General features: G+C 38.6%; 1 protein-coding gene across 5 annotated transcripts in view; it reads right to left on the minus strand.

Moving 5' to 3' along the window:
• The window catches only part of CSMD3 (CUB and Sushi multiple domains 3), a 3,270,409-nt gene that overhangs the window by 958,057 nt on the left and 2,288,748 nt on the right, over nt 1–23,604 (minus strand). For all 5 annotated transcript variants that reach the window (XM_069621531.1, XM_069621530.1, XM_069621528.1 and 2 more), the window contains one exon: nt 6,179–6,295. In XM_069621531.1, the coding sequence (XP_069477632.1) occupies nt 6,179–6,295 (117 nt within the window). The remainder of the gene's footprint in view (nt 1–6,178; nt 6,296–23,604) is intronic.

Genomic DNA, 23,604 nt, shown 5'->3' on the forward strand with positions numbered 1-23,604 from the left:
AATATATTTTTTTAGATACATTGGTATATTTTGGGAATTGCTATTCTGTGACTGTATGTGTTTTCGGGGCTTTTCACAAAATAAAACTATTTAAACAACAACACAGACATTGCATAATATAGCAAAACTCGAACCTGTGAGAAATTACTTCAAATAAATACAATGAATACAAAAAGGAGACAATTCACAGTTAAAGTAACAGAGAAAATGAATCTCAAGGCATTCAAAAAAGTGATAATATAGTTTTCGGTTAAAAAGTTACATAATAATTAACATGCTCAAAAGGTTTTCATTGACTCAACACAATCACAGTTAGGCACTAAAAAGCCAATTAACATTGTTTTCTGGTTAAGTTCGGCATCTTTGTCATTGAGTTAATTTGAATTCACAAAGGAACTTTAAGGAAATAATCTGACTTTTAAATAAGCATACCTTTTGGGTCAAGGTGCACACATTTGTGTAATGGAGCATACATAACTGACTCGCAGCCAAACTGGGCATGCTCATTGGTTGTTTTGGAGAGCTGGGAGTATGTGTAGAGGTGTCAGAATTGGGAAATATGTACCCATCAACAAGGTGTAACTTTACGTGTATTCACGCAATGTCGATGTTCATTCTATGTGTTATGCTTTTATGCAATTTCTGAAAGTGAATAATTGAATACACAAACATATTGAACCTGTTGCCTTGTAAGTGCAATGTGGTGGTAAACAAATCTGTAGTATGCAAACAAATGATATACCTTTTTATTGTTTTTTTTATTTTTGAATGTTAAGGGGACCATAGGGCAAGGTGCTCAAAGTCAATTTACTAATTCTGGTTGTAAGCAAAATGTGTTATTGTGAATCAGATGTACATTACACTGATTGTTTAAGATGTACATCTTACTTCTTTGAAATACCTGTTTTCTAGATTAATGTATTATAACATATAGGTGTATTTTATGCTAAAATGTTGTTCTTTGTGGATCTGTTCCTAATTAGCGTTACCTTGCTTTTCTTTTACATTCGACAAGCTTAGAGTGGAGTCCAATTGTGAGATCTAAGACCACTGAGAAAAGGCCATAAGTGTCACCTTTTTTAGACTGTAAATTACACTGATATTCTGACAGTTGTACATTGCTAATGATTATCTTGGATCTCTTTGTTCATATTATTTTACAGTTGTGAGTTGCAACCAGAACTACACATATGCATACAGAACCTCCTTGGTTCCTTCGGATTCTTTCAGGGTTCCAGGCCCTCCTTGCCCAGTTTACCCCAGCACCCTAGTCTCTGATGACTCCCCTAACCTGCACTTGCCCTACTGCACTCCCTTCCCCTGCGCTTGGGGACTTACCATGGGGACCTTCTTTCCCCTGCGCTTTCTGTATTCCTTTGGCACTTGTCTACCTGACCTCCACTTCACACTCACATAACATAGGAGCCTTCATCCCCCATTTCACCTCCCCCTGAAGCACTTGCGTGCTTTCCATTGCGACCTGCTTTCCCTCCTTCACATTAGCGCATTCCACTCTGACCAGCACTTCCCCATCACCCCGATCCTCTGCACTTCTTGCTACTGCACTTGCACAATCCAAATGACACAAGACATAGTAGGAGCTTTTTTTGTTATTCTTCATCCCTGCCCACCCCACTCTTTTGTCTTGTTGCACCTTGAAACTCCGTTTATTGTATAGGCGCAATATAAATACCCAATAAATTAACAATAAATGCATAAAATACATTTTACAAACTCTTTGTTAATCTATCCATTGCTCAGCAATGCAATACATTCAAATATGACACAAATAGTAAAGAACAAGTATATAATGAACAAGTACATGTATTAACATAACACATGACTTTCATGATAAAGTCTAGCACATTATAGTAATTCTTTTATGAATGGATTTTAGCAGAATATGTGGTGATCTCAGAATTATAGTACTTTTTGAAGGGAATTAGATAGATTGGTAGAGGTGGCAAGTAGGGGGACTTCTCAGGGATAGACAGGTTTTTCGCTCCGTTATTCTCTGAGGGTTACATTTTAATCACAAAACATTTTGATTTTAGAGAAATATCTAGGCTATTATTTAACATAAATATTGTGATGTGATTTCTTGCAAATGGCACTAGACACATGTTAAGATACGTAAAAAACAAATTCAGAAAAGAATTACAATCTGATCTTGCAATACGCAAAAACACCTCTTTAGTTTTGGGCACACCCTAAATAAAGCAGCACAAGGGTCATATTATATTTAAACAGCAATAGTGGTTAATTAAAGTGGCTAATAAAAGTGGCAACATCCTCGTATTAAATGTCAGCATTAACAGTGGCAGCAATCAAAAGCAGAACCCATGTTCAGGCAATTCATTTGGCAGTTGCAATCCTCTTCAGCCACCAATCCTTCCCTATGTGTAATAAGTGTAAAAAAGTGAGGCAAAAGTACGTTATTTGCGTGTACAATTTTGGAAATCACGACAATGCCCTTTCCACAAGTCTCTGATGGACTGTTTTGAAATTACGACAATTCAGCTCATCTTTGCTGTCAAACACTCCTTTTATATTCCTTAGAAAAAACACATATGAGCTTGATGACCTCCCCTCTACCATCATCCAAAAGTGTTCCAGTCCCTCCTGCACATCAGCAATGAACCTTTATGTGGCTATCATCTCCACCATCAAAGCAGGCATAATATGCATGTTTCTCAATAGAGCAAATCTAGACCCAACCAATTACAAACCTTCACCTTATTTTGGAAACGTTAATTGTGAAAGTAATATTGTCTTACAATACCAAAAACTAAAAGGCCAGTGTACACTACCACATCACTGCCAGTCTTAATTCAAAACCAGACAGCAACCATTCATGTCATGGTATTTGTGTTGCACATCATGGATAAATGGGACCCATGTCTACTTGACCTGTTCTGTCTCTCCATAGCTTCCAAGACTGTTCATTACACAACTCTTCTCATACAGGAAAGGTATAAGACACTTCCAACCTTCCGCATTAACCACCCAACTGCCAGACAGATATCATTTTATCCAGATGGGAATGTTCTAATCAATTCAAGATCCAGTAACATGAGACATCACTCAATACTACCGGCTGTCACTATTCTTCCTTAATCTCTACAAGGAGTCTCTAGAAGGCCTCCACAATGAGATTCAATGTGCATCACTAGGCAGATAAAAAACAGTTATACTTGAAGATCATCCACATCAAAACCATCTCAGAGCTGGAAACCTCTCTTACATTCATTCAATTTAGGATGTCAAACACATATCTAAAGCTCAACCGACCAAAAGTGAGTACATCCTCCCTGCAATTCAGCCAGTGTTACGTCCATCCACTCATGGTGAGTAAATGTGAGCCTCAATGGATTCACTAAAAAAAACAAAAAGTCTCAATGAACAAGTTACTAGGTATCATCATTGAATTCAACCTTTCTGTCAAATGTCACATCATCATAAAATCCCACATGGTTTGCACAAAGCAAAATCTTTCCGACAACAATTTGAGTTTAGGAGAGCTTTAACATCACTGGTTCCATCACCATTTGATGGGGGAACAGACACATATCCAGAATTATGTTAGCCCCTCAAGAAACATTGTTTAAACCCACTCATGTTGTGAAAGCATTAACCAGCAATTAACTCAACATGCATAGATATGAGAGAGCCAGGATAGATGACAGAATGTTTTCATATGATGTAGGAAATATTTTCCTACTGGCCATATGATCAACTGATGAACTTGTTCAATTTAGGAAGCTAGTTAGGATCTGGCAGTTTCCAAAAAACATATTGTTTCACTGATACTCGCTTATCTCATATAGTATCTGTGGGTAATATTCTCTTGCACACTTTTCTTTGAGAAGAAATAATGAAATTCATATTTGGTCCTTTTTACTTTACATAATTAGATATAGAAATTAGAAAACCCTCCACAGCCCTCACAATACTCACAGCCTTACATCACGGTCAGACTAATTGTGATCCTCAAATAATTTGAACACGTCCTCCCAGCCTGATGGACATACAATGGCAACCAATTACCAGCCCACATTATCTTTTAAGGAAGCTTGCGTATAATGCTTTGGCAACTTAGGCACTGCTGTGCCATCTTGAGTGTCAGGTGCAATTCCAAAAGCCACAACATTGAGGGACTAAAAAAAAAAAAAGTCAAAATACAAGAAACAGCATGTCTTCCTGTTAAACGCCACCATTTTGGAACACCATTCAAATGGAAATCTACATTTCTCTAATGCTCAATCATATGCACATTCAAGCCACGTTTCCCTTTGAAGTCCAATGTGTATACACTATCTCTTGTACAGTACTATGTTGCTTCCTAGATAAGTGTGCATGTTTTAAGTACCATGCATACATGCATTTATATATAACAAATAAAAGAACATATGTCTCAATGGAGCCAGAGTTTAATTCCTACAGTAAAATGGGATCCCAAACTACAAGTGCTGAACATCAAACAGGATTAACTTCTCAGGACCATCATGCTCTGTCTCTATGCTGGAACAGTTGTAGTGTTGCTAAAAAGTTATAAAAGCTACGTAATCCCATATATAGGAATGTAAAGCATGGGGGCATTGCATGAGGCACTCTGAGGTACCCACATGGTAGAGAGCCACAGTGCAACTCAACACCAGAAAGCAAACAACTAAGATGTTCCAGGACTAGGTATGAAAACCAGGCTGGATACCAAAAAGTCACTAGCTCCCCTATTTGAATAGTACTAAAATAGACAGGCAAATCAGAAGATACACATGCATACATTGTGCCCCTTGTAACAGCAGAATTGAGAGCAGATGCGGAAGTACTACCTAACAACATATATTTTTTACAGTTCTAGCCATCAGATGGTGGGTATTGCAGGAACACAGCTCCAACAACAACACTTTTAGAACATATATTTGCCACTTCACCTGAGAGGCAAACCCTCCTCCTGGAACCATACCAGCTTGACAGTATGGTGTACAGCTAGCTGGTCAGATAATGTGTGTATCAGTTCCATACCTCAGTGTATGCTGTTATGGAATATTTAAAAATGTTAAACATCATCTCTGATTCATCTTCTAATGCCATTGTTCAATGTGATGTACCCTTTGTTTCAGTACTATGTTTATTGATTTTGGTATTGCTTCTTATATTATGTCACAATGAGTTATTCATTCAGCGGTGTTTGATGTATTTAGTTATGTATTAACATTTACAAAGAGTGCACTAAATCTATGCACTGACAAGAGGTGCTGTCTTTGTTCATTTATAATAGTATATTCTACTTTTTTAGGTTGAAAGTCTTTCTCTTAACTATGGCTTATAACTTTCCTTTTTATATATAATTATTAGATTTTGGGTTTGGTTAGCTTAAGTAGGACTTTGAGCCCTACACAGTTTCATACTAAAAAAAAAGAGAGGCGCTTTGCAGCACGCCCATGCATTGCAACTATGATAAAGATTATACTTTAACACATGTTTCCATTGCAATTCAAATTATTTTTAAAAAAGCATTTGGAAAAAACGTTTGTGATATTTGTTAACATTGGTAAAATTAACCCAGGTATCTCTTTGTTCCCATGATGACACTTTTGGTACCTAAACATATGTTTTTCACTTTAAATAATTTCAAAGGTTTCTCTTTCACTTCATTTGGTTTGAAATTCCAAACATTTTTGTGCAGATCCAAAAGAATACAATAACAGACATACTTCTCATATTGGAAAAGTATCACTCAGTAAATGTCTCCATGTGGTTCGTTAAGACTAACATTCTAATAATGCAATGTAGAAGCTGAATTCTAACATTTCTCCCACTAATTTAATGAGCTGATATGATCAATTGGGGCAAGTTGTATAGGGTAAATCGTTCACATCTTAACACGTTTGAAGGCTATCACTTATCACTGTTGCTTTCATCTACTCATTCCTAATGTGTATATGTTTGTGTGTTGGCATTTTTACTCAGCATCCTAGTACATTACAAAAAAAAAATGTGCGTGTTTGTTGTATAGCTCCATAGGTGGGACAGTAAAATAAGAACTAATTATTCTGACCCATTCCACCATGACATCCAGTTCCTTACCAGAGACATTTGATTTCTACCTTCATCCAGTTCACTGACTATAAATGACTTTTAAAATATTAACATGTATGACTTGATTACTACTTACCAAACTCTTTGGGAACTGCTATCGAGTAAACACAGTTGTGTCCTACACTGTAGTTTTTAGGATAGTTGGGAGAAAGAACTGTGCCTTCAGAACCGGTAGAGCGACTGCCACAAGGTGCTGAAAATGAATGCAAACACATTATATTAAAGCAATGTTGATTATTTGACATACATCATTTAAAATGCAACTACACCTGACGATGTAGCATCCATCCTTTGAATCAGTTATGTGGGGAGTTGTAAGACAATAGCAATCTATAATTTTCATATTACTAATCATTTGCAATGCACATGACTAAACCTTTTGTTGTTCTAAAATCTACATTGCCCGGATAATGTGTGTGTGTGTGTGTGTGTGTGTCAGTTAATGTCTGAATGTGTTATCAACATGCAGTTCTTTAATGCAATGTCAATAGAAAACTCACAATTTTGAAAGTATAGCAAACACAAATTAATATTATGTTGGAAGTACAATCTATTTTACAAAGGAATAAACGACTGAGCAAAGCAATCAACTATTACAAAAACATATTGTAATCAATTGACAGCAGTGGTTAACACAGAGAGCCTTGACAGGATAAAATAAATGTATTAGGTCATGTTGTCCTGTTAAAACACAAGTGTTAATGTGTTGGCTATAGAGTAACTGAATTCATCATCATTATTGTGACTATATTAATGCAAAACACTTAATGGACATTTGAAGTTGAGTATTTTAAGACTATTAATTGTATAGATCATAAACACATTTAGATTGAGGAAATATACTCATTTACAAGCATGCCTTAGTATTTTCTTCAAGGATTGACTAGAAGTTCATGGAACACATATGCCATTCATTAGGAGTATTTCTATTATGGGAAAAGTAAATGTGCAACAGATTATTGACCATAAAAAGCACAGCTTTAGAAATTGCAAATATTTGCATCATGCTGTGATCCTTTAATGGAAGGTGTTATATGCACAGTAGATGTACATTGAAAAAAAACAACATAAGCTTTTACTAAAGGACACATACCAGATGCCCTACTTTCCAATCTATGTTTATGGAATATGTGGGACTGATTTACAAAAGCATTGGTGAATAAGAACGTCCCATTCAAAAATGCTTTTTAAACCAGGCCCAGTATCGATGTAAGAGCATAGCATTTGTAATGCACCATAGCTAAGAGAATAGCATTTATAGTTTGTATTCTATACGGATTCTGAACACCAATTCTTAAACCATTACCAATACATATGAACATGTTTATATTTTTTTTTCGAAATGCCATAAATTTCAGTAGGCCGTAATTAGGAAAATGTGTCATAAGCTCCATATCCTATTGCAACACAATCAGTAAAGGATAAAGAATTGTTAAGATATTACACAATATTGTATTAAAAATATACATATTAGTGAATACAATATTAGCTCTCATTTACAAAATGGAAGTTAGCTGAGAAAGTTATAGTTGTTAGTTTATGTGTGTTTCAATGTTTGCATTGTAATAACTTTGCAATTTTTGTTTCACATTTCTAAACCGTATTCAATTTATATATAAACATTTGCTGTTTATTTTTTATTCGTTTTGGATTTTTCGTTAAGTATAGGTGTAGGTTCTTTAGAATATTTTAATGCTAGAATCGGAAGGAACATATAATGTTTTCTTTTAAAGTCAACAATTCAATTATTTTTATGTAACACTTATCATCAAGGCTTTGGAAAACATGAGGGAATTATGTTAACAGTTATCAAACATTAATACACTGTAATTGGTATGTGTTTTAATGTGAAAATTGAATCTTAAAAAAACAGTACAATAATTAACATTAAAAACATTTCTGTTTAGAATAATCTCTGTTCAAAGTATTTCCACAATGATTGAATTGCATTCAAACTTTTTTTGTTGTTATCTGAAAATTATATCTGACTGTTAAAAATGTGTAAATATTGTTATGGTATTACAAACTGGAGTTCAGTGCATTTTGTGGTAAACTAAAAATAATGTTTTGTTAAAAGTTCTACAGAGAATCTGGTATGTAATAACCTCCCATTCACACTACCAAAGTAACAGTAGCAAGTTCTGCGTAAAGGAACAATATACAAAGAAGATGAAGGCAATGTCTATGAAAAAGCAAATTAATGAACAACTGTCCAAGAGACACGCCTAATGGGATAAATTATTAATTACTTTTTAAATCGAGTTTCACAAAGTTATTTTGTTTGGCACAGCACTACTACTGTTTTTTTTTAAATGTGATAACACAGTGGTACTGTTTAGAAACACATTTTTAAACATATATTATTGTTCAGTAAATGGTCAAATTCAAACTAATTGAAGTGAGCAAAAACCATGACAGATCAATATATTTAAGCATAATTTAAAACAATGAACATGCATTTATTTACAGACATGTCAATTACTTGGCTGGAAGCCATAGTGTACACATTAGAGGATGCAAAATGCAAAAGAAAGATGGCCTTTGGAATACCCATATCTTTGAATCTGTCTGTCCCATAGATGGAAGTGCACGTAATACAACTAAATAATGTATCACTTTCATACTGTGTTCAATGTGTCTATCTGTGCCTAGGCCATAGACTAAGACAAACGCTGGTTTGGAGGATGTGACCTGTTTTAAAAGCCTTCACTGCATGTGGGAGTGCACACCTTAGGATCATCATGTGTCCTGCATGTAAGGGTCAATGGCCATTGAGTGGCATCGAGGGAAGTGAGAATCATGCCCCCCTTTGCACTTGTTGCTTTTATTTCAGCAGTGTGCACAAGCAGGAAGTGTAACAGACACATAGGTGTATAAACCTTACCATGTAGGCAAGGGAACACTGATACTACGGAAGAGGAGGGGGCTGGATGCATTGCCAAAGCTATTCTAAGTATAAAGAATAACAGTGATATTTAAAATAGTTTGCTTTACTTCATTTGCCACATATAGTAAGTAGTGATGCTTCTAATATATGTAGACGTCCAAAGTACTATAATTGGAATTGCCAATGATCTCTACCTCCAATACAAGACATTGAGCAGGTTAGAAAACATGTGTCAAGTAACCTACAGTGGATTTCTGTCTCACTATTGGAGCTATCTGCATAGTTTGCTAATTATTTACCAACTTTGTGAGGAAAAAGTAGTATACATTCAGGAACCCAACTGTTTCTCCTTGACAATATATATGCTATTTTCTTTGTACAAACTAACAGCCTATTTAGTGGTGATCCTTTTCTGAATTGTAATAAGTGATGTTTCAGTTGAAATGTCTTTGTGTGTCTGTGAAGATAATACTTGCTTAATTATTCATTATGTTGCAATTCCTTTGAAAGAATACCAATTTACCAGACTCTAATATGCAAAAATATAACATAACCATAGCCACCAGGCCGGAACCCCTAAACCAAAGGAGATGAAGCAATCTTGCACATGCTATTTTAAACATAAATTGAGGGAATTGGCAAACTAGGCCAGGGGAGTTTCAATGCTTTGATAAAGGTTATTAATAACCTGGTAATGCTAAACTATTCTAAATAGACATTTACACTGATCATCCGAGGCCACAAACCAAGAAACTCTCCATTCATTGCATGAAGTTCAATGATTGACCCATTACTGATCAATTAAAGACTTCAGGGTAAGATGAAGGCAGCAATCACTGCTGGCAGTGGGGGTAAGTCCAGACACAGTGGTTTATATGAGAAAGTGGCAGAACATTTAAGCATGAGATGGCAGTGCTCCAAAGATGGTGACTCTGAACATTTGTGGAGTGGGGTCACACTGCTCAAGACCACAGAGAAAAAACAAAGTAGCTGCACTGCTACACTCCGCAAAATTAGTGGGTTGACCTTGAGCAAAACACAAATAGGAGAGTATTCCCTAAACTCAATCTCAGCTGTTAGTGAGGCTGGTGGTGAGTAGCAAGGGTGCTAGCACCCTCAAGTGATGAGTGTGGTGTCTGAGTCTTGTGGTGTGGACACACCAATTTAGCCACTTTTTCCATCAGTGAACAGGCCACAACCTTCATTAAGAGAGGGTTATCGACATACAGAAGGAGCAGCAATTAGATTGTCTAGGTAACAAGGGGGGCCTGAAATGTATTCAAATGTTGAAATCACCAAATGCCAGGTGGAGACATTTCCAGAAGGATCTACGAAAGGGCAGGGTGAAGCTTTCATACTCATACCCACATACATAATTGAGAGGTAACTATTTACCGGTGGAATTAACATGAAGGAAAACATTGGTAGTGGGGCATCCTGATTTGAAGAATCTCTGTCCCCCAAATACAAAGAAATGTATCTCCTTCATACAATGTGTAATACTTTACATTTCAATGGCTTACTTTGTGAAAATCTCCAAGACCATGCCACTAACAAAAGTGGTTAACTACACGGCTTTGAATTCATTTTCTCACCAGCAAACCATAAACAGGACCTAAGGTCCTGTGAGATTTAATGTTGCAACATCACATGGACATTGTATACAAGAAGCTCTCGTTAAGAAATGAAATACCTTCTCTTGGAGGTACAATAAACAAAGCTCTCCCAGTTTAAGATGAAAGGAACAAGAAGCAGCTCAAAAGTCACCTCTCTCCACCGGAAGAGTCTTATATTGATTAGTCTGACAAAAACAGAAACATCCCCTTACACAATTCTGATGTTAAGCCTAAAAAAACATCACATAAACCCTATGAAAAGGAACAAATGCACAGATGTGTGCTCCAATCTAAAAGAAGGTACACCTGGTGTTAAGATACTCTAGAGTGAGACTAAGACATTTGACCTCACTATGTAGAGGTGGAATGTGTGAGTAAATCTGAGGCAAATCAGTTGGTTATGATGGTACGCCTTAACCATCAAGTCAACCTAACTCCTTGCTGCCAAATGTAAAAGGTTGCCCATTCTGTCCAATATAATCAATCACACAACATTAATTATTCCAATATAAAGACTTCTGATTTCTAGAATAGAGGATCACTAAAATGTCTATCTGACTTAACCATGCAAGGATATGCCAAACACAAGGGAATCTAAAGAAATCATTAAGCTCCAAAAGGAGAATCAGGCAAGTCCACCTCAGGCAAGTCCACCATAATTAAAACAATCTATGCAGGTGTCGACTTGTAAGCTAGTGTGTAAAGGCAAATACATAATTCCTCTTTGGCCCCTATCCAAGATAAAAACCCAGCACAATAAAAGACTCAAGAGGTTATAAAACTACTGAAGTGCAAGCTGTTCAACAGATCCCTAACATCACCTATAACCCAGTCATGAAAAAAGATTGGTTAGATTATCTGTCCACGGTGAAAGAAGATATTGCAAAGATGGTTAAGGAAGAAATTATAAAAGCTAAGGCAGAACCTTATATTGCAATGACAAACTTAAAGCAGGATTTAGTACAGCTGGGAGAACATGTGAAAAACAATGAGGCAGTGAATGCAGGGCTGAAGGTCAATCTGACCAATGCAGACTCTCACCTTAATGAAACAAAAGAAGCAATTGGTGCACTACTATCCAATAGATGAGATCCCAAAAATGACCTTAGATGCCTGAGCCTGATCGAGTGGACAGAGGGTAATCACTTAAAAATGAGGTTGTTGGACATATTGAAATCTATCCTCACACATATTTTTTAAGAAAATCTATTCCTTGACCAAATCCAATGAGTGTTTGTTTCTCATGTAGAGGCCCCTATGACATGCCAAAATACATCATAATTTAATGTCATGCATACATTACATAGGTAAATCTGCTTAGAGCCTAAATTCAGAACAATTTCTTGCCAAGGACAATTTTTACGTATTTTTTCAATATATAGGAACATTTAGGCTGTTTAAGAGGCTCATGTGTAATCCAGTAACTGACCAATTGAGGAAAATGTAGATTAAATATCAATTGAAATTCACAATTGTATTTTTCTTTTCTCATGGAACGGGAATCAGGTCTGTTGAACAACCCAGGATGAAACACTAGCAAATGTTGGCTTAAAATGTCATACCGCAAAGGGGAGAGACAATCATGAGTCCAGCTGGAAGACAATACTGAGCCATTGACGCGGCCAATGAGGGACAACCCTCTACATCATAATTGACACAACAGGAAACTATAGTTACCTTTTCTAGATATTTCTACCATGTAAGAAAAGTTAAGAAAGGTTGTGATCTTATGTTGTTTAGGCTATCTGGGGCTCAGACTGTGTAACTGGTTCAACAGCAAATTATGACCTGGGAAAGCTGTTGTATCAGGGCAGGTCATGGGAGATTTGGATGATAATTCCCCAAAGGAGTTTAAATCTTGTCACCCCAAGTCTTTCTATTCTAAAACTGGAGGTAGACCTGGAGAGGCTACACCATCCTCGGGATACTTGTCAGTGTGACCATTCAAACTGTTTGCATTGCATTCATGTTATTGGGTTAAGAAGGAAGCAAGATGGACATATCCATTAAACTGGGACCTAGTTATCTTATAAGCCCTAGTCCATTCCTGACCATAGCTCCTTAAATGTTTACAACAAATACAAGATTGAAGCTAATTGCAATCAATGTTAAATGGCTAAACCCACCAACAAATAGAGCGTGACCTCACCATATGCTTTGTGAATCACAAGCATACATAATCTCTCTTCAAGGGACACATCTCCTACAACACATTATTTGTAAACTAATCTATAACTACTACCATATACAATTCTACTAGCAGCCAGACAAAAGAAAAGATGGGTGGGTATGCTGTTCAGATGAAACTGTCATTTCTTCTCCAAGAATGCAAAATTAGTTAAAGCCCCCAGGAAGGGATTCTTCTTGGCAACTTTAATGCACAGGTCAAACCCTTAAACTGCCCTAAGGGTGTTTTAATTGAAGAATACACCCTGTTGGGAAATTCCTAAATTTGAAATTTCAGCTATTTAATTTAATTTAGTTTTTTTCATTTGTATAGTGCCTTTCACCAGTGGAATGGTCCCAGGGGGCTGTTTGTTGAAAGTCCTCCGAGGGTGCACATTCTGGGAAAGTTAGACGGTGCTGGTATGAATGTGTGTAAAATGGCCATTAAAGGTTATGAGGGGTTGACTGAGTCCTTGCTAGCCATCCCATGACACACCATGGTTATGCCACTAATTTAGGGACACTGCTTACGGAAAAAGGTTTTAGTTGCTGTAGCCCACACGGACATACCTGCCTCCCTGACATTCAGATCTTGTAACATTACTAGACACATTGGGCCTCATTACACGGAAGGCGGTGAGCCATGGCGCTACTAGCGCCATGGCTCATGCCGGTAAAATACCGGCACCGCCTTGGCGGAAAGGGGATTTACCTCCCCATTCCAAGGTTGGAAGGGCGGTAAATCCCCCTTCCGCCATTGCCCTTCCCCATTCCCATTTCTGCCCCATAGGGCTCTATGGGAATGGGGAAGGCGCTAATTACGGCACCGCAATTTTGCGGTGCCGTAATTAGCTCCGAGGTCCCTTAGCGGGTTGGTTTTTAACGCCTGCAAAAAGCAGGTGTTAAAGCACCAACCCGCTAAGGGACCTCGTAGTAAGGCGGTAATGGTTAACGGTCACCGTTACCATTAACGGTGGCCGTTAACCATTACCGCCTTCCGTGTAATGAGGCCCCTTGTCTTTTGTTTGATAGACATGGCAAGTTGGGGCCTATTGAAGAGACACTGTGAGACTCTGTGGGACTCATTACAACTTTGGCGGTCTGAAAATAAGGGTGCTGGTAGCAACGTACCAGCACCCTTTCCAGACTGCCAAACTATGAGTCTGCCGGTAGGGACCACCAATCTCCCAGCAGGCCTGACCTGCTGGGAGTTCAGGCTCCAACCGGCAGAGTTTTCACTGAAGCACTGGCACTGTATGCATGATATGCCGGTAGCACTGGACAATCAGGCAGCACAAAAAATCTTATGGGGTCGGCGGTAGCCCATCTCCTATCAGCAGGTTTTACCACCGACCTTGTAATGAGGCCTTTCTAAGGGACAAAAGTGATCATTATCCAATAGTTATGATATTGAATATTAGCATCCATAATTGCTGCCATAGGGCCCCAGGAAAGATATCCATTCCTCAAATTATCAACGTAAATTGAGATGGTCACCTTCAAACTCAGAACGTTTGTCCACTTAGATATATGGTACAATAGGTCTACTGTTGGGTGAGGTTTTGTTCAATGATTCAACTAGCAGTATGGACAGGGCAACCTTCTATGAGAAACTAGCAGAAAGTATTAATCTGGCTATCACCCACCCTTGCTCGATTTTTTGTCATCTAAATCTAATTCAGTTCGGACTTGGTATGAAATTGACTGCAGGAAAGCAAAGTCAGAACTCCTTTCTACCCTAAACTTGAATAGACAGGCACATTGACACCTGGTTAAAGACATAAGATATGATTGCAACGAAACAGAAGGAAGCTATTAGCCAGGAATGGAATGAACTCAAACAGGAGGTTAATGAACATAACTAATTAGGTTTATGGAAAAGAGTTACTCATGGGAGTGCTAATATTTAATTGAACCTCGTATCGTTGCTTCCAGAAAATGGCTGGTAGGAACATTTTAAAACATTTTAGAGCACATGTTCATCTAGTAATGATATAGACAGAACTTAATCAATCTAACCATTTGTTGTTCTCATCAGAAGAAGATGAATTAGCTCTAAATTCACAGAGTCCAGCAACGTGCTGAGCCGATCGATTGATGTAGTTTAAAAAGTACTCATAATTTGGATTGCAATTTTGATGGTTATTTTCAAATCTACTGCAGCTAAAGCAAATCCATCAACATCTTGGAGCGATGTTGACATTATACCAGTTTTTAAAAGGGTGATCAAAATGACCAGGTCAATTACCACCCCATATCCCTTCTTGAGTGCTTAGCAAAACATATTAAAAAATTCTTGAAAATAGAGGCTAAGTCAGTGGGCTACTGAAAATAGTGTCCTATGCCATGCACTTCGGATTTTTTTGAAGGAATCAGACACATTGAACAATCCTTCAGATGAGCCTAGTTATCCAAAAATATGTCATGCAAAAACATGTTTCCCTCTACTGTTTGTTGACCACCAAGCAGTGTTCAACAATGTTAAGTGGGATAGATTGTGAATATCTTTAGCATGTCAGGGTATCCTGCTGTAACACTTACATGCTATTAAGTCCCTCTACACAGAGAATGAGGCATTCGTACGATGAGGGCCAGCTGGGCAAAAACAACAAATACTTTGGCTGTAGGTGAGAAAAGTCTGCACCATGTCCTTATTAGTTTCCCTTTTTATTAACAACATTGTTGTAACATTGTCGAAATCTTCAGTAGGCATCCTCTTTATAAACAGTTAATTATAAACAATTTATAGACTTTATAAACAGTTAATTATAAACAGTTAAAAGTAAAGCATCCTCCTTTTTGCTGATGCTGCTGTTCTCCTATGAACGGCACCTTTTGTCTTAAGAAAATAACTTAACATATTTTATGAACTGTGTATATACAAAGAGCTGATAATAAGTAAACATAATCCAAGGTTATGACTTGCAATTGGAAAGTGCCACCATATATCAATCTCAAATTAAATGATGAAATGCTAGAGCAAGTGACACGCTGTGATAAACTGGGGTGCACTTTAAAAATAGAGGAACATGGAGCCACCAGTTAGCCAAATACAACCTCATATTAAAGCGATGCTCAGGAGTCGCGCTCAGCTTTTACAGGTCACGGGTCAAACCTGCTGCCTTATATGGGGTAGAACTGTGGGGACATTTGGGTATCGTCAACCTAGTTATCACTGAAAATACATTTTTAAGAAGTGTCTTACCTTATCACAGTGAACCCCAACCATGACTCTTAAACTTGAATTCGGTGTCTTGGGAGTTAACTATGCCATTTGGATTAAACCGCCACCCTTCTGATTGTAATTTTGGTCTAATGAAGAGTCGACTCTGTACAAGGGTGCCAGGATAGATGGTGTCATGTAAAAAAAATACCCTAAGAATGATAAGGACATCTAATGGACAAGCTCAAGACAGTCAAAGACTCTGTTACCAACCCTGTGAGAAATGACTATGTGGATTGGACTTTAGGAGACCTAATGAATAAAACATATGAGAAACAACTTGGCATCCAATTTATGATGTCAAAAATGTATTCATTTGGGCTTTGAAAAGTACTTTACAGGGTGTATGGTGCCATTAGAGATGATTATTTATACCATGTTGCTTTTAAGAACCTGTATTATCCTGCCAGTATCAGTTAAGTCACCACGGAAGCAGGAAGCACTCTGGAGCCAAGTAAATGCAGATAAGGGCTGCCTATTTTATTAGTTACAGGGTAAAGTAGAAAGGTCACTTAAGAGAGCTGTTCAGTAACATCCTTTCAGGTAAGGCTCCCATCCCATGTTTCCAGCAATGGTCTTACCTGGAATCTCCTGATCTCCAGGTTCTACATTCCATAATGCAATCTTCACATTCAAGAGATGCAGTTAGATAGATGCTACAGAATCCTACCCCAAATGAGTTTCACATGTAACTGGTATACAACCAACACCAAAAGATGCCTTACGTGCAAGACCTCACCCAAGGACATGTTTCACTGCTTGTTCTGGTATTCCCAAATGCAGAATATTCGTCAATCATAGTCTGTCCCTTTATTTGCACTCTTTAATGTTAGAACCTGTTTAAAGCCACTCACGGACAAACATGTATATTTGTATAACAGGTTTTCTTGCCAGGGTATGGACAGATGCATTACATTTTTGTTGTACATTTCTTCTGATTATTAATACATGCATCCTATGTAGATAACTCATGATGATTATTTGACTGTAATTGTGTTTTTTTATGACCAGCTGCAGTGTTTTAGGAAAGTTTTTCTCTAAATAAACATTATAAAAAATAGCTAAAGGAGGGCGATTTATTTTTGTTCCTGCAATGATATGAGTGGACACCATTGCTGACACACCAACAGCCAAAAGTCCATTCTTGAAATGTGTACAGAACAAAAGGGTACCTAATTATAGCTGGCGATTTCAATATCACAATGAATCAATCTGGGATATTATAAAGGGAGCATCCAAGCACCACAAGCAATCATCCAAAAATACCTTACAATTTCTCTCAAAATGATGCTTGAAGAAAACTTCACTAGGTGGAGAGGGTACGATTACAATTGGGTTCTCTCAAGTCCACAAGACCCATTCAAAGATCCATCAGATATTCATAGACACAGCAAGTGCATTGCCAATACAACACCTTCATAGGCACACTAATACTGATTCTGCCCCAGTGTCAAACTCAATACATATGACACTGGGGCATGATGATTTTTATGTAGGCATAAAACCAAAGATTCCAATGGACTATGCCTTGCTCTACAGCTAATGTACCCCAGGTGTATTCCACTGTAATCGTTTATAAAAACACGTCCTGAAAAGTGTATTTGCAGGCAGTATTTTATTTCTCTAACAATGGAAACATGAAGCGTCAAGGAAATCTTAACTCGTTTTACCTTTCATGTTTACTCTCCACTTCAAGGGTTTCTAATAATGCATGCAGAGGACCTCACAGCACGTAGGTGCACACATGTGTGGTTACGTGAATGCAGCTTACAATTTATTTTTTAAATGACCCCCTTTATCTCCTGGATGGGCACAATTGTGACAATAAAAATTTATATTTTCACAACCTTCTCAATCTATACCAATCACATTCAATACACATCTGAATATACCCTAGTGTATGAAAACTCCAACTGAAAATGGCTAAACGGAGGATGTGAGTTCATCTCCAATTCATTGTAATGAGAATGTCAGATTATTTGATATATACCAATTATCTCTTGACCAGTGTGTGCAGGAATATATCTTATACTATCAGTTATTATGTCATTGGGTTCCACGGCATAAGAACAAAGGAGAGGGGCAACACAAGATCACACACACTTTGAGAAGATGGTATTTAACGCAAAGTCCACATCATGTCTCATTTCAAGTATATACAAATGCCTAACTGCACATTTTGGAAAGCCCTTTCCCCTATTCCCTAGACATGTACACTGACATAAGGCTTACTAAAAAGAAATTTAGGGAAAGAGGAATATCTAATAGTTCCCAATTTGTTGAGCAGTTCTTCAAAGGCATTTGTTAATAGCATCTTACCCCAGATTGCAACAAAGTTCTGTTTTGGAGAATCTGAAGGTCTTTCAAATAAATATATGCACATTGTGCAATATGGGGGTTGATCTTGGACTTTGTAAAATGTTTGAATAAGACAATGTTAGGTTTACTAAACAGTGGATAGTTATTAAGATGTATTAACTAATGTATTCACTACCCAATAAGCTAGCCTTAACTCATCTGCAGAGAACTATTACCAGGGTTTATAAGGTGTTTACTGGTTAGCAGATGTTACTAGGAGGGAAGAGATGGAAACCAGTTATGTGGGGAAATGAACAGTTTTGTTTATCTTCATGACATGTATTGAAAATTGAAAATAAAACTAAAAACAAATTGATAAGAACATTGCAAATGACGAATCCCCATTTACAGAAATACAAAGGTGGCGTCAAGACAAGAATTATCTTGGGACTCTGGCATCATACATTTTCTCAATTAACCATGTATCAATCCAAGGTCAGACATATGTGTGTGCCTGGTATTTCACATTCTGGCTCTTTTATGGGTAATGGATGTTGGTATGAGAATGCACAACTGGACAGTCAATGGTGCTAATCAAGGAACATTAAGATGTGTTGTACTGTTACATTTCTAGCTGATGGGTTGCTTGTGGTGATTCTAAAAGAAAGCAATTTTCAACTTCTCGTAAATGCCAATGTCTTCTTTGAATTTTGATTCCCTATGCGTTTGTGTGCCTGCCATGTGCTACCAATAGCATTTTATATTTGAAGGTGCCATGTCTTAAATAGCTCCATACTTTCAGGGACAGAACAATTAGTTTAGTAGTCAATTCACACAGACAATACTTGGTAAATAATATATGGGCATAAACTAAGCCTCGACATGCTAAGAACCCATGCCATCTAGCCATTACAAAGAGGTCATTGAATACGTACAACCATAAATCAGATATAGCGTACCTCAAGGCTCCTGTGTATCACCTACACTTTACAACATCTTTAAGAAGCCTCTATTTGACCGGCTTGATGATTTGGATGTCACCTACATGAATTATGCAGATGACACCCAAATCATCATACCTATCTCTGGTTCCTACGACACTGACACCATCTCACTCAACACCATTTATCAAACCATCTAAGTATGGATGTCTCAGCACGAGGTTGTGCATGAATGATGATAAACCTGAACTTCTCCTCACTGGCTCCCGAACCCTGTCTCAACAAACTCTCTAAATCATTTGAATCCTTCAACATTGACGGCAATATCATCAGAGTCTTGAAGGAAGCAAAAACCCTAGGTTTTTACCTTGACTCTACCCGAACCCTAACGCGACAAGTTAACACCTCAGCCTTGGCTGCAGCATACACCTCCAACCTTATCATTGCCTGCAGGCCCTTCCTCTCTACCGAATGCTGCATCACCCTTGCAAGAGCTCTTATTCTGTCTAGACTGGATTACTGCAATGCCCTTTATGTGGGCACTAAGACCCAGAACATTAAAAATTGCAGGTTATCCAAAATAATGCCTTGAGAGCAGCTCTCAACATTCCAAAAATGATCCAAATCTCATCGACCAGACACTCTCACTAACCCACAAATGCCTACATAAGCAAGCCCCCAAATACCTCATAGACAAACGCACTCCCAAGCACTCCAACAGACCCACATGGTTAGCCTATGAGCATTGCCTCACCACCCTTAGTTTCAAGCTGCAGAAAGCTGGTGGCTGTAGCTTCCCAGTGGTAGTTGCCAAACTATGGAACAATTTACCAGCAACGCTAAAATGGGAATCCTCTTACTGGACCTTCTCAAAACACCTTAAAGGTGGCTATTTACACAGGAGTTACAAAAATAACTGCATAAACTCACTCCTCACGTTAGTCACAATCTCTTGAGCACCACCTTACATTAGCAACTAATCAAATATTGTATCTGTTGTCTTTTTCACCCTACAACTCCATAACTTAGTAAGCTTAAGTAACCTAACAACTACTGCACTTGTTGTCTCCCACTTTTGCAACTATGTAACTATGTATCCTATGTAACTTTGAAACCTTGTAAACCCCACTATTGAATCTGTAACATTATCCCAGCTACCCGTAACCATGTAACTTGCTTAACTGTGTAACCCTGCTTACGCCATAATTGAATCTGTAACATCACCATCTTTTACTGTCAAGAACAGCATCTAGATGCCTTCGGGCTTGGTGTGCTAAATAAATTGCAAAATAAATAGATAAATAAATCAGATATACAATAAGTAATAGAACACATGAAGACTCAGAATAAGGATGCCTGAAGGGTAGCACTGTTCACATGTTGCAAACACACTCATCAGTAGTGAAGAACAATGTAGTTCAATGCTATTTTCTGCAGTGCAAGTTAGTGTGCTACTGGACTGGGATAAATAGATCAAAGGTAGGATTGTGCAGGTGAAGTTGTTTAATTCCCAATTACGAACAAATCGATCTCCCCAGTCTTTTTGAAATGAGTTGATGCAAGCATTAGTAAAAAGTGCTCTTAATCTCAATCTAAGTGGTTATTTTGATGTAATCATAAACCCCCCTGCTACCATAACATGGATCATCAAAGCAATGACTATAACATGTCTTCAAGTTGCAAGCATCACTGTTTTAAGTATATATGTATTTATATATTTATTAAGGTGAAGAGACTCATACAGAGGACAGGTTTCAGTGGATTGGTGGGAAGATCTTTCCTTAAGGACAGCAACCTCGTTGAGGCAAGGAGGTTGCTGCACCCGAGAATGAAGGAATTCTCATTCTATAAACCATAATTTACATACAACAATTGACTATGTTTATTTGAGTGATGTTCGGCTTGACATAGAGGACTTTGGATGTGCTACTGCGGGACTCACCTTTGCTTGCATGAATAGAACTTGTGGGTTTTGACCCATGATGATCATCATCTGCATATTCTAATTTGTCTTTTGTTCACCTTTGATTTCGAATGACTTTGTCCCCAGGTGGATTTCTTTTGGCTGCAGCAATGGTTAGTGCGCCATTCAACATGGAAAGCGTGATTTATTTCTTATCACAGTGATATGTTACATGTGCTGAATAATCAGGGCCTTTTTATGACATAGGCTTGGGGTGAAATGCGTGGCCACAAAGTCGTGTTTTCACAATGCACTTGATTTGAACAACTCTATGTGCCTCATTACGACCCTGGAGGTAACGATGCCGCTTTTTGAAGCATGGCTTACCCCCATTCCGGGTACTGGGTCTGGGTTCCTTGAATGGGGAAATACCGGGCCATTCCAACCTTGGAGGGCCCAGTATTTCTCCATTCAAGGAACCAGGGACCGGTACATTCCCATTCCCATTTCAGGCCCCATAGGGCTAAATGGAAATGGGGATGATGCTAGCAACGGGCCTGCTAATGACGGGCCCATTGTTAGCATCCTGGTCTGCTTGTGGGACCTGCTAAGGATGCCTGGTTTTACAAGCAGACCTCGTATTGGGGCGGCAGGGTGTTAACAGGGCTGGCAGCTCTACTGTGCCTGTTAACCCCCTACCACCAGGGTTGTAATGAGGCCCTATGTTTTGAATTTCTGGTGTATACCTGACTCTGGCTTTCTAAAATGTACTCTTTCACAATGGACTTAGTTTTGAACTGTGCTCTGTTTTGCAATTATTGGTGAATGACTGTCTCTAATCTCATAAGGATTTGACACTTTACTAACAACACTGATGTATTTATGGATTGTTCAAACCCCTTCATGGAGTAAAAAGCATTAGGAATAATCAAACACTGACCTTTCATTACTTACACAGTCACCGCTTTAGCTCCTACAACAAGCTCCTTTATTTGGATGTTTGTATTACCCGCATTCAGTTATGTGCTGTGGTCTAGGGAGCATAGATGTTTGATCTTTCTTAGCATTAGTGCATTATACACAAAGAAAATATTCTACCTAACGGGTGCAGTCTTTCGTACCTACAACCCCCCTCTTTTTGTACTCTGTACTACAGGTTCGCAGAGTTGACACAAAACATTTCTTAGCATATAATGAAACATTATGAAAGAAAATGGAGCCCTACAGTGAGCGTGCATATGTTGGTGCAACACATTTCAGTTATTCCTCGTACCCAAAAACTGTCTTGCATGCAAATTGGGGTAGTCCCAGCCACATACGCCAAAACAAGATTCAAGTACAGAGGTGACCTGTGCCATTTGCGAAGTAGTATCCGTCCGCTTGTCCACTTCTGATTATTAACTGCAAGTCAGTATATATCGGGACCACTGACTCCAGATGACAGAGTCTGAACTGTCCCTATTCTGGAGTCAGTGCCCATCAACCAGCGTTTCTCTTGATTGCCCCCATTCTGGAACCGATTGTGGCCGAAACCACTGTGTCAAAGTTCTCCTCTCCAGCTAGGACCGCCAAACACTGCCACACTTTGGGGTGGTTCCCCCAACACTCCTGATGCCCCCATGCCTATGCAGCTTATCTGCATTCACATATCATTTCCATGTCTGCTTACACCAGACTCATTAACTTTTTTCTTTCTCCTGCCTCTGCCCCCATTTCCTCCTCTGCCCCCCTCATTATGACTGAAGAACCACGCCCCTGTACTCCACCTCAGAAAACCTTCAAAGGCAGAGATCAATTCCACCTGGTGACTCTTAATGTCCGCTCAGCTAACAAACACTCTGCTGACACCTGCCTCCTTCTTGAAGACACTGACCTCGACATTCTCTCTCTTACTGAGACATGGTTCAATGCCAGCTCAGTCACTGCTTTTGAGTCCCTCCTAGCTGACAGCTATAAGATCATTTCCAAGCCTCAACCTCACCGTGCTGGTGGTGGGGTTGCCTTAATCTTCCCTGAGTGGGTTCCTTCTTTCATCTTACTCACTCAGCTCTACTCTTTCTTTGAGAACATGTTATAGAAGTTGGTTATCTCTCCCTCATCCACCCTGAGCATTGATACCATTTACCAGCCTCAGGCGCTACCTCCCTGTTCCTCTCTGAATTGGTTGTTTTCTGTTCCTCCTTACTTTCAACCTCATCCAACCTTCTCCTCCTGGGGGTCTTTAACATCCAATCGGAATCCCCTGACACAGCATGCCATATTTTATTTGACCTCTGCACCTCTCTTTCCCTCTGCATTTTCCCTTCTGGCCCAACTCACTGTGCTGGATACAATCTGGATGCCCTTATCCTCTCCAACCTCCCTCTCTCATCTCCCATTGTCACCCCTCTCTCTTGGTCTGACTACTATCTTCTCTCCTCCTACCTGGGCCCCCCTTGGCCCTGTGATCACTGCTCAAACAGCCCTGC

Source organism: Ambystoma mexicanum, chromosome 5q (assembly GCF_040938575.1).
Source record: "Ambystoma mexicanum isolate Mex_15411 chromosome 5q, UKY_AmexF1_1, whole genome shotgun sequence".
NCBI lineage: Eukaryota > Metazoa > Chordata > Amphibia > Caudata > Ambystomatidae > Ambystoma > Ambystoma mexicanum.